This window comes from Lepisma saccharinum, chromosome 10, assembly GCF_977018435.1.
Source record: "Lepisma saccharinum chromosome 10, izLepSacc3.1, whole genome shotgun sequence".
NCBI classification, from domain to species: Eukaryota; Metazoa; Arthropoda; class Insecta; order Zygentoma; family Lepismatidae; genus Lepisma; species Lepisma saccharinum.
Genome location: NC_139238.1, coordinates 23,858,221 through 23,870,813, shown reverse-complemented (window position 1 = coordinate 23,870,813; position 12,593 = coordinate 23,858,221). Strand labels below are relative to the sequence as shown.

Below are 12,593 nucleotides of genomic sequence, written 5' to 3'. Positions count from 1 at the left end.
TTAAGAGATCACAACTTTGATAGGAAGTTAAGTGTCAAAGAACTAGCTGCCTGGAAGGCTTTTAGTGCAGTGGTGAATGGATTTCTGGGCAATACTAAAGCACCAAACTATACTCAATTAGTTCTGGAACTCCTTGATTCTTATGCAAAGCTTGAATGTCAAATGTCGCTCAAAATCCACTTTCTCCACTCCCACCTTGATTTTTTCCCCAAAGAACTTAGGAGCCATCAGTGATGAACAAGGGGAACGATTCCATCAAGATATTCGCACAATGGAGCAGAGATATCAAGGTAGATGGGATCCTCACATGATGGGCGATTACTGCTGGTTCCTAGTTAGAGATAGTGATAAACATTACAAGAGGAGGAAATAAGGGTAATTGCATCCATTGTGATAGCTGTATATTGTGTATATTACACATATGCACACACACATGTGTGTGCGTGTGTGTACCTTGATCTTTTTTACATCTTATTGATGATATTTACTCATAGAAGTGTAATAACTGCATTCGTAACCTAGTTAAAAATACAAGTCACGTAATATATTTTCGTCGCCTTCACTACAATCCTCTTTACCAGTGTAACACAAAAACGTTACGTGTTATGACATTTTTACTATCATTTTCGTGTTCAGGAGGTTCGATTTAGTTAAACTGACCCTTTTTTTCCAGTGTTGCAGAAAAAAAGTTTAAATTTGTTGACTAGTGTAATCGATACTACTGCAATATTTAGAAAGGCAATGTCAGCAATTTCAAGGCTTAGTTGAATGCCACAAAAATTGTTAATAAGTAGAGCATAGATACATTGTACTCTTTCTGCATGAGTCCACATAGGCATACATATCGACATATGCAGGGTGGCCACTCTAGCATCATGATAAAATTCAAGTATAATTCCCAGTTTTCAAGGCGAATTTTCCAAAAATTCAAGGGTACAAGCACATGCTTTCTCTATTTCAACCTTATGTACAGCATGTCCACAAAAACATTCCATGATTTTAAACGACCACAAAATGTAAATTATGTAGATTATGAAATTTGTACAGATACTATTCGAAAGAACAGCATGAAGAATTTTAGCACATGTGTAATTGTTGGCGTTAACTACAATAGATGACATAACAATAAAATAACAAAAAAAGGAAAACAATTGTTAACATGTAAATGGCATTGTTAGAAGCAAATTGTGTTACTGTTGATGTTTAGTTTTTCATTTCAGTTCAGTGTGAATTCTGTAGTGTTTAGAGATTCATGGCGAACCCACAGGAAATCTGTGCGTAGAGCTAAATCCCTAAATCCTAAGTGTCCAAAATCCTATGTACTCATTTGAAGTTCCATCCCTACTAACTGCAGTTACTGCAAAAGTTGAAACCTGATGAGAGAGAAACGACTTGCTTTCTGTGAACATTTATTAACACTTACGGAGAATAATGAGAACCTGTCAGCGAAAATCATCAACAGTAACACAATTTGCTTCTAACAACAATGCCATTTACAATAACACATTAATAAGATTTTTCCTTTCTTTCATTCTGATTGTTATGCCATCTATTGTTGTAGTTAATGCCAACAATTACACATCCACTAAAATTCTCTGAGCTTTTCTTTCTAATGGCATTGGTATAAGTTTCGTAATATACATAATTCAAAGTTTGTGGTCATTTATAATCACTGAATGTTTTTGTGGACACGCTGTATTACCACCACTCACCCACCCCACACACACACGCACACGCACGCCCAGAAATATATTAACACCTAAAAGTTCTTCACAATTCCAGATTCCAATGTATCCAAGATTTCTAATTCAAAGCAGGGATAGAATAGTGAATGAGGAGATCCGACATACAGTGGGGGTGGTGAAGCTTCAGGACAGGATAGATCAGGCACAGATGAGGTGGTTCGGACACATGAAGAGGATGGATGCAGAAAGACTACCAGTAAGAGCTTACCATGCACAAGGAGTGGGAATAAGGCCAAAATGTCAGTGGAAAGAGCAGATAGTTGAGTGTGTTAGAAGAGAACAAGATTGGAACATCGTGGAAAGAGAGGAGTGGTGGAAGACCAGGAAAAAAGGGAAAGGCTGACTTCTATGCCAACCCAGCCAGAGGCAGGAAAGGGCGAAGGATGATGATGATCAACGGTGTGTATATATATAATTTAAGGTTGCAGAGTTTACATTTGCCATCTTGCATACTCAACGCTAGAAATACATCTACAAACACATGTCATATATGTTATGGGGTACAGTAACCTATGAAAAAGTGTTAATTGCATAAGAATTTCAAATTTACCTAATAAACTTCAAGATATCGGATCTTGCAATAATTCTGTATGTCACATTCTTCTGCAGGATTGAGAGAATTCTGTTTTATTTTCCATGCAACACATTCCTTCCTCGATAAAAATAAAAAGCTAAACTGCGTAAAACGTGCCTCAGGGCATTAAAAAATATGTAATAAATTCAGAGAGATTTGGATTGATAGAAGTTCCAATTTTTCACATCTGCTGGAAAAATTCAAGCAGAATTCACGCAGAATTCCCAGAATACAAGGAACTCTGTGAGTAGCCACCCTCAAGCAGAATTCACACAGAATTCCCAGAATACAAGGAACTCTGTGAGTAGCCACCCTGGCATGGACATCCGCAGGATTTTCTCCAAGGGGGGGGGGGATGCAGATTTTCTTTAAAAATTGTGATGCCCCCTCAAAAACACTATTTCAGTCTGAAATTTTCATGTTTCTTCAAAGAACATATTAATTAACATAAATTACTGTGACTGACATGAAATTATGTGTGAAATACACTGGCTGACAAAAAAAGTGAAGCACCCAGAAGGAGTGGTCGAAGATTACCCCATTTCGGTCTACATGCATACCATTGATGTATGAGTAAATGATTAGATGTACAAGGATCTGTAATATGTAGAACGCCCACCAAAGGGCATTTGTGACGTCACCTCCTGTTGCTGATAAGGTGGGACTAGTCACCTGCTGTGAGTCAGACAGTGCAGAAGTTGTTCAGAGAGGAAAACGAAGCACCGGCGATGCCTCGCAGACGCGTTAAGACAGTCGATCCAGCAATTGACAGCATTTGACAGAGGCCGCATTGTGGGACTGCATGAGGCGGGTTGGTCGTATCGGGCAATTGCCAGGAATGTGGGCCATTCAGATGTCACAGTGGCCCGATGTTGGAATCAATGGGTACATGAGGGCACCCATGCACGTCGTGCAGGTTCAGTTCGACCAAGAAACACCACCCCGAGGGAGGAGCGTCGTATGGCGCTCCAAGCAGGGCGGGATCCCACAACTTCATCCAAGAACATGTACTGGACACTCTACAACATCATGTGAGTTCCCGCACGGTGTTTCGACGACTCGCATCCGCCGGATTCGGGTCCTACCACCCCATGCGCCGGTTGCCGTTGACACCACAACACCGACGCCTGCGGTTGGTGTGGTGCCGTGCTCAGGAGGCATGGACAGAGGACGAATGGCGTCGCATCATGTTCAGTGATGAGTCCCGCTTCTCCATGACCTCCGATGACCATCGATGCGGGTGTGGCGGCATCGAGGGCAGAGGGCACATCCTGCCTACATTGTGGAGAGACACACAGGTGTGACCCTTGGCATCATGGTGTGGGGAGCCATTGGATATGCGTTCAGGTCACCTCTAATAGTGCTTCGGCAGACTTTTACTGCACAGCGATATGTCACAGACATTCTGCGTCCACACATCCTACTCCTTATGGCACAGCACCCTGGGACAGTGTTCCAACAAGATAATGCACGCCCACACACAGCGCATGTGTCTATGGACTGCCTAGAGCATGTTGAGGTCCTCCCGTGGCCAGCACGATCGCCGGACCTCTCCATCATTGAACATGTGTGGGATGACATTGGACGGGGACTCCGTCCTAGTGACAACCTGCGGGATCTGGAGGGACAGCTGCAACACCTGTGGACGAACGTGCCTCAGGAGAGGATCCAAAGGCTGTTTGACACTATTCCGAACCGCATAAGGGCATGCATTGCAGCCAGAGGGGGTGCGACACCCTACTGACCTGGCGCCACCATTCCACCTGTAACTGCCAACGGGCTTGACTCTTGCATCCTATATTCTAATCAATTCAATAAAGGTACATGGACTTTCAGCATATGTAGTTTCATTCACGTCCAACCACTCCTTCTGGGTGCTTCACTTTTTTTGTGAGCCAGTGTATATAACTTTTAGGTACAGATTCATTTTCCAGGGGGGGGGGCTTACCACCCCCATGCACCCTGGTATGGGTAAACCTAAAGTTAACTTCTCTGATTCAATATATACATAAATAGCCAGTAATTTAGTGCAAAATTCTGCCATTTTCTACTATTAGTTAAAATATAAACATAATACACATGACATAATTCTGTAAAGTATATATCAAAATATGATGTTTTTCTTTCAAAGGAAAACATATCACAAGTCACTTGGTTACATATATTTACTAAGACGGTTAACGAAGCATTAATGGTCTTCAAGAAACACATGTAGTTTCATATCGAGCTGGCAGAATATTGGTTATCAGTATCTGTAAATGTTATATGTACTTTATCAGCATCAGCAAAAACATGCACAAAAACCTCATTCTGGCTGTAACAAATGTTTTCTTAATAAAGAATCTGGCACCAACTATTTTATTACTTTAAAGAGGAAATGCAATTGTGCACTTTTCATTGTGAAATGTATTTTCTCCTTTTACATAAAAACTACATGGGCTCTCATTCAGCAAAATGGTTACACTCTAACTTTTGGTGCAAGTAATCCTGGGTTCGATTACTGGTGGGAGCTCAAAAAATAGTTGACCCAGCATCTTGAGCACAATTGGGGAGATGCTCGAAAAAAATAAGAGAGACAGATAAGAGACTCCTCTCTACAAAATTCAGAAAAGTGCAGCAATGGGACTGACTATGCACTGACCACACATCAAATAATGAAAAGCTGCTTGGCATGCCTTGGCTCTCAAAGAGCTGTTGTGCTGTAGAGTTCAGTTTCAGCTTGATTAAAACTATTACGAGCAGACACAGTGCCAAAGTTTAACCAACATTTTCAATCACAAAAATTTCCACTTCATTGGGAAATGGCAAAGGTTTCCCCCTCCTGAACATCATGATTTTAAAAATCTTCCATCCCGACCAAAATTTCTCCACAACATCTCTAGCTGAAAAAAAATATACTTACTGCGTAAAAAAAGGAGGGGGGGGGGCTTGTGCCAGATACATGAATTGTTGAGCTTTATATAATTCTTTTCCACTACATGAATTAAAAATTTAACCTGCAATCACTTACCAAGCCAAATAGGTTTAGAAGGAGATTTCCATACTTTCGAACAATGTTGAAAGCCTGACAGCACAGATCTACAAAATGATGAAATTTGGCTGATGGTTTGTCCCCTCCATTTATAACGTATGCCATATCTGATGTCAACACAAAAGGAGTTCTATCCCTGTAAGACAAGGTGTTATGGTATTATTTTTTAACACGTTAAAAATAAAACCTAACAATAATTATGATTATTATTCATGTGTTACTTCTAGTACACAATAAGAGGGTACGAAATTTTCTCAAGGTTTTAACAGAGCACATGAGTTGATACAGTAAACTTATTACATTAAACATGAGATTTTCCTGAGTGTAACAGTGCAACCTGAAATACTATAATTTAGGAGTGAGACAGATTAATCGGTACTCTATTGGTATTGGCCAATATTAGTGTATCAGTTTATCGGTAAAATTACCGATTATTTTACCATTCCGATTTATCTATAAATATCTGATAATTTATTGCAAAATTCTGTCATTTTGTTATAATTTTTATTCATCATTTCCATGCCCTACTTCTTAAAAAAGTAAATGTCTAAATATTCAACTTCTTTGGCAGTGCAGTCACCTGGAAATAATTTATTAACGAGGTTAATGAACCATTCAGGTTCTTCAAGTACAATTTGGATTCTTATATTGAATCGGTAGAATATCGGTTATCAGTAAATTTTGTATCGGTAATTTATCGTTATCGGCAAACCAGCCCATCCCTATTATAATTTATATTGCTTTCTACCAGAAAGAGACAAAAATTGTGAGCCAATTCATGATAAAAAGTTATTTTTCAGGACAGGGCAAGTTTTTGTAAACTTTGAGTCCATGCCAGCATTCCTCACATGTCAAATTTCCATATGATACCCCAGTACTTTCTTTCTGAAAGAACTGAGAATAAACCCGATACTGAAATTAACCATTGTAACACATATGGTTATACAATGATTTCCCTTATCAACTCGTTTACAGCTTCAATTGTTTCTCAAGTGATTGCAGCCACCTGTCCAGGCCGTGCAAGATCCACCATGCTTATCCATCTTACTCAAACTCAACACACCACCAACATTCAATAAAAGATTTTACTTGACAGAACTCCTTCCTTGCACAGGAATTGGATCATTGCATGTTGTGCTCATTTCGGTGTACCCATTACACACCACTGTAGCGAGAACATCCTCTACTTCGCAGATGCTTCACAGACTGTTCTGTGCTTCTACCACATAAACCAAGGCATGCAGTGTTGCTACCATCCAGCCACAGTATTGTCGGCTCTGTCTCCCTTGTTTCACTTGAACAACCCTTAAGCTTAACGCCCACCGAGATGTCGGAAAGGTGCCACCTCGAAACTATGAGTGGAAAATTCCATGTGCCTTTCCAAGGGTAGTCCACCAATGTACCGTGCCGCCACACTCCAAACCATGCCTCCAAGTGGAACATTTTGCATGCTCGGCAGCACGAGCACGATGCTTGCCAGAAATAAATGAAGAGCTGTGGCATTACATGAAAGGGCATTTGGAGACAGCAAAAATATTATTTTACCCTTGAAACCTGGGGACATCTGGCACAAAAATTCCATGCTTCGGCTCTGCGCAAGTCACTGCAGTGGGCATTACACCATTTGATTTCAATATGATATTTCATAAACGTTAAGTTCACCTAATCTAGTACAAAGGTTAAGAAGGGTACATGACAATTAACCAAAAATTTTGAGTTAACTAGCAGCCCTTTCATATGGGAACAAAGTTAGATATTTTTGTCTTGTTGCTTTCAACCAAAATGGAATTAATTAACTAACCTTTTAAAATTTCCAAACATTTGAGCATCTCCAAGAAACTTTCCAAAATCAATATGAAATAAATGACCAGAAGTTTTGAGCATAATGTTATCATTATGTCTATCACAGATTCCAAGCACGTATGTTGCAACACTATAGCCTGCACATGAAGCTGAAATTAAAATACATAAATTTCAGATTGTACATATATTGAGCAATTGCCTGTAATGTTTTCAACAGGATAAAAGTAAGAAACTTTAAAGAACGACATTATCTTGATTATACACGATTTGGCATGTAACTTGACAAATCGAAATATCACGAGAAATATGCATCAAACGAAAAGATGTTCGATATGAAAGTATAATAGTCTTGTGGGGGCAAGTCACCTACGCTACAATGAACCCAGCCTGCCACCCCCAAGGGGGTGGGCCAGGGGGGCAACCTTGAAATGTTAAAAGGGATTGCAGATTCGAATTCGACGTCAGAACATACGTAGGTTTTGTCCGACACATTTTGTTCCATTCGTGATAGATAGAGATATGGCACCATAAGTGCAACATGTTGGTTGTTGTGTCTCACAAATGCAGTGGGTGGCAAGTGTGTAAGGAGGCAGTACTACTATACTTCCATATGGAACATTTCTTCGTTCGTTGCATATTTCTCGCGATATTTCGATTTGTCAAGTTACATGGGACACCCTGTATATTGGAATGAAATTTAAGCAAAAAACATAGGCTCAACCAGGACTAAACTCAGGTCTCTGACATTCCAAGTCATTGCTCTACCAACTAAGCTGCTACTACTACTTTGGGTGATTTTTTTGCTTGTGCTGTTTTATCTAAGTGGAATTGTCTCTGTTGGCGACACTGTCAGTGTTTCAAAAGAAAGAAATATTTGTTGCAATGTGAACAGGGCCTAGTTTCTCCTAGCACGGAGATGTATACAGTCATCAGTGTTTCAAAAGTAACAGATCCCATTGCAATATCTCTACAGTGTGGCAATTTCACACAAAGCAGCAGAATCGAAAACTCAGCCGAAATCAGGGCTAGCTCGGTATCTCAGTTGGTAGAGCAACAAACACAGTATGCTAGAAAACTGGGTTTGGGTCCCAGTCAAGCCTGAATTTTTACTTAAATTTCCTTGTACGTCTCATATATGTGCCATGTTGTACAAAATGAATATAAATATTGAAGAAATTGTTAATTCAGACTGTTTGAATTTCAATAAAATCTAATGTGTTTGCCAAATTATGAGGATGTGAAAAATGTAATTTATTTCAGCTTTTATTTCCTCCTCATAGATTTTTGCATGTAGGAGTGCATAAATTTGGCATTTTTCAACACAGAACAGTACAATACAGGGTGTTTCTGTGACCGTGTTACAGACTTGCAGGGATGATGCAAGGGAACAAACGCAACAAAATGAGATAGGGAACCCTGGTCCAGAAATGCCTGTCAAAAGAAGGGCAGGCAACCACGCTCAACAAATAGGGGAACCATAAAAGAAAGGGGAAAGAATCCACCGTGCATGCCCTGGAACATTTAATAGGATTGTATCTTTTACAGTCACGATTAACTGGACCAGGGTACACTTAGAGACATCCTCCCAGAGTTATTGGAACATGTCCCACTTCTTGTTCGTCAATGCATGTGGTTTCAGCATGATGGGCCCCAGCCTACATTGTAGTTGGTGCTCGTGATATTCTGATGCAGACCTTCCCACAGCAGTGGATAGGGAGGCGCGGACCTGTTGCTTGGCCTACCCATTTACCTGATCTGACCCACTTGATTTCTGTTTTGTGGGGTCTTGTCAAAAGTGTTATCTAAGAGACACCTGTGAGTAATGTAGAGGAACTATTGGCAAGAATCCTTGCAGCCTGTGATCTGGTCTGAACGACTCCTGAGATATTAGAGCGGATGCGACAGAGCTTATTGCAACACTATCATGCCTGTATCAAGGCAGGGGGACATCACTTTGAACGACTGCTGTAATGATGGCTGGAGTTATTACTCATTAAAGTCACTACAGTGATTCTTCTGTGTTTTGTTTTCCACTTCCCCAGACATCTCTTATGGTTCCCTCCGTGTTATATATGGTTGCCTGCCCTTCGAAGGTTTTGGCTTGTAACTTTTGACTGGGGCATTTCCGGACCAGGGTTCCCTATCTCATTTTGTTGTGTTTGTTCCCTTCCATCATCCCTGCAAATCTGTAACACGGTCACAGAAACACCCTGCATACATATTTTTCAGTGCTGTGCGAGTACCTTTGATTCCTAAAGGTAACAAAGGCACTCTCACAGCACTGGAAAATATATATATATTATGTGGTAATAGTCTTTGGGTTGCTCCTGCAACATCTCTTGAGGTGACAATCCTACCCATCTCCAAAACTCTCCCCTCTATTCACAAACTTACTACAGAGGTAGGCATACACTGAGCATGAAATACTGAATGTTCATTCATTCTTTCTCGGGGTTTGAAGCTTTCCAGGAGCCATGCAAATCAGCCATCTTTAAAATTACATTTTGCAGTTCACTTAACCAGATGTTTTGAAAATTACATCTCATGATCCATGGATATCTTAACTTGTACAGCCTAACCCAGTGTCTGGAAAGTTACTTTTTAGAAGTAACCAAGTTACAGTTATTGACACGTGAAAAGTAACTGAAGGTTACTTTCAGTTACTTTCTGCTGGAAATTTTCTTGCAAACAAATTGCATACAATCAGTGATCATTAATTATAATGAAATAAATATGAAAACTTATATGAATATTCTCTGGTTACCAGAGAATATGGAATTGTTACAAACCAGACATGTCCATGACTGTAGATAGTAAAAGTTTTTGTATATTTATTTTTATCACAATAAATAAAAATACAATGGAAAAATCACAAGTCTTCAAGTGCAATTAGAAATGACAAATGGCAATAAAGGGTGAATGCTCTAAATTTAGCATGCAACAAAAATCCTGTCACCTTAGCATCCTGAGAAGAGAAATTATTGGAAACACATTAACAAAACTTCTCTCTACCCCATGTCCAAAATTTCATGTTAACAATTTAAGTATTCCAAAGAAACTGTAAAAGCAGCTGCTGGTAATATTACAGTTACAGTCATTTAACTTTTAAAAGTAGCTAATTAGAGCTAGAATTTTTCACAAGAAACTTACTTGTAACTGTGTTACAACTAACTAGTTACTTCAAAACATTGGCCCAACATATAATTTTTGTAGTACATAAATACTATTTACTAACTGATATTGACATGAAAAGAGTTTATCAGTTTTAGAAATGAAGAGGAATCTAAAAAGGGAGCGTATCAATATTTTGAGCACTAAAAATTTTTACGCACACAAAAAATTAGTTTTTTGTTTAAAGCCCACTTCATGTACAGTTACACTAATTGGGACTTGACCTATAGTTTAAAGTGGGATCTGAACCATTATGTACCTCCACTAGTCTTCAAGCATGGGACTCCTTGAATACAAGGTGATGACAATGCCTACAAAGAGAGAACCTCCAAATACATCTGGATAAACCTGCCATATAGAATTTCTACTGTGTAAATACACAACAGTTTCTTATTTAAGACTCACTAAGACGACTTCATCACAACTCACCTGTAAAATTTGCTACAGCTCTTTCATATTCCAAAGCAGAGGGATTATGTTTAGCTAACCACTCAGCAATTGGTCTGTCTTTGAAAGAGCCTGTTAATCCCAGTTCAACTTGAATTTTTCTCAGAGTTTCAGCATTGGTAACCATCTCAATCATACCTGCAGATGCATAAAAGAAAATTAAACTCAACAGAATAACTGAAGCCAACTGACAGTCTTTGAATGGTGACAGTGAGTTCACAAAATCAATACATTAATAAAGTTTTTTTTTTTTTTTTTTTTTGAAAAGACATGGAATTATTATATATTAGTGCAAAATAAACTGAAAAATTACTTGCAATACCAGTGGCCACAATCAAAGTTGCCCTACTGAGAGAAATCTGGTGCACAGTGAGCATCATTCAGGAAAATTCTTCATGCAACCATTGATTGCACTGTCTTAAGCTTGATTCACATCTACCCTCAAGTAACGCTCAGATCACCCTGCGCTCACAGTGCGATCAAATATTCTTGAATGCTTTTTAAATAGAAGCATTCACACCTAGTGGTCCGGTCAAGGTTAGCTTCGATCACACTCGGCTCGCCCTTCGGTCACAATCAGGTGGAAAGAATATTTGACTGGAGCTTGAGGGGGAGGAGCTTGACTTTGCCGAAGCTTGATTGTTGATGTGAACGCCTGTATCGCTCAACCCACAGTTCAGTAGCAGTCTTAGCCTTGTTGCAGAGGATATGTAACCTAGTTTTGTGTGTAGAAGATGAACGAGCTGAAGTCAAAGACTTATTGAAACACAGAGAAAGACGAGTATAGATAAAATTGATTGATTGTGCAAAATATGATTTCATGAAGCAGAATAAAAGGGCCACCCTGATGGTGCAGTGGTAGCATTGTCGCCTTGTAATCAAGGGGTCCCAGGTTCGTTATCCGGTGGGGGCACATAGTGGCCACTTTAAACTGTAGGTCCAGTCCCGATTAGCCTTACTGGGCATAAAGTGGACTTAAAACACCACATCAACCAAGTAAAAGAAATTTAAGGAAAAACTGGCCGAAACAACCAAATGACAATTATAGCCAATGAAAAAATTCAATAAAAGACTAACCACAAATATGATCCATGAGCTCTAGTTGTAATGAACTTTTTTGCATGAATTAAAATCCAAAGCTAACATGTTGACAGACATATTTTTCCGGACAACAAAATTGTCATTTGTGTGTGTGTGCGCAAAGGGAAAGGAGGTATTTGTCACCTCTCTGCCAAGTGAAAAAATAATTCTTGATATCTAGCTCCGAATCAAGATTAACAATGAACTTTTCTTCATTTACAGAATACTAAACAAAGTTATTCTTTTTTTTTGTCGAGGAAGATGACTTTTCACACAATGTGCATAACAACTGGGTCCTTGAAACTAGGCTTAGAACCTGATGTTTATCTGTCACGTTTTGTGTCTGAAACTTTCTGACAAAATAAATGGTCAACACTGTCAATATGAAACAATGAGGCCGAAAATGTTCACACCAAACCTAGACCAACAAAGTAGTGTTTACCACTGTTGACATTTACAGTTTTGCACATTGTAGTTGCAAATAAACGTTTGCCGATTTCAAACCAAAAGTATATCAATTAACATTATTATATTTTAATAGCCGACCTTGGTGGCCGAGTGGTCCCAGGTTCGAATCCCAGCCTGGGCATGGGTGTTTGTGAGTGTCCATTCATAAATTTCATGATACCATCACTCATCCTCATCTTCGCAAATTAGCCAAAAGTGGCACAAAAAGCGAAGTAAAGTAATCTAAATCAATCAATCAATCCATGCCCAAGTGGTTAGCACAGTGCGCTACGAC

At 39.3% G+C, this 12,593-nt stretch overlaps 1 protein-coding gene across 4 annotated transcripts in view; it reads right to left on the bottom strand.

Annotated features, from left to right (window-relative positions):
* Pi3K68D (phosphatidylinositol-4-phosphate 3-kinase catalytic subunit Pi3K68D) overlaps positions 1–12,593 on the bottom strand; it is a 418,322-nt gene that overhangs the window by 255,997 nt on the left and 149,732 nt on the right. For all 4 annotated transcript variants that reach the window (XM_083129651.1, XM_083129654.1, XM_083129652.1 and 1 more), the window contains 3 exons: positions 10,754–10,909; positions 7,152–7,302; positions 5,330–5,486 (listed from right to left, as the gene is read on the bottom strand). In XM_083129651.1, the coding sequence (XP_082985777.1) occupies positions 5,330–5,486; positions 7,152–7,302; positions 10,754–10,909 (464 nt within the window). The remainder of the gene's footprint in view (positions 1–5,329; positions 5,487–7,151; positions 7,303–10,753; positions 10,910–12,593) is intronic.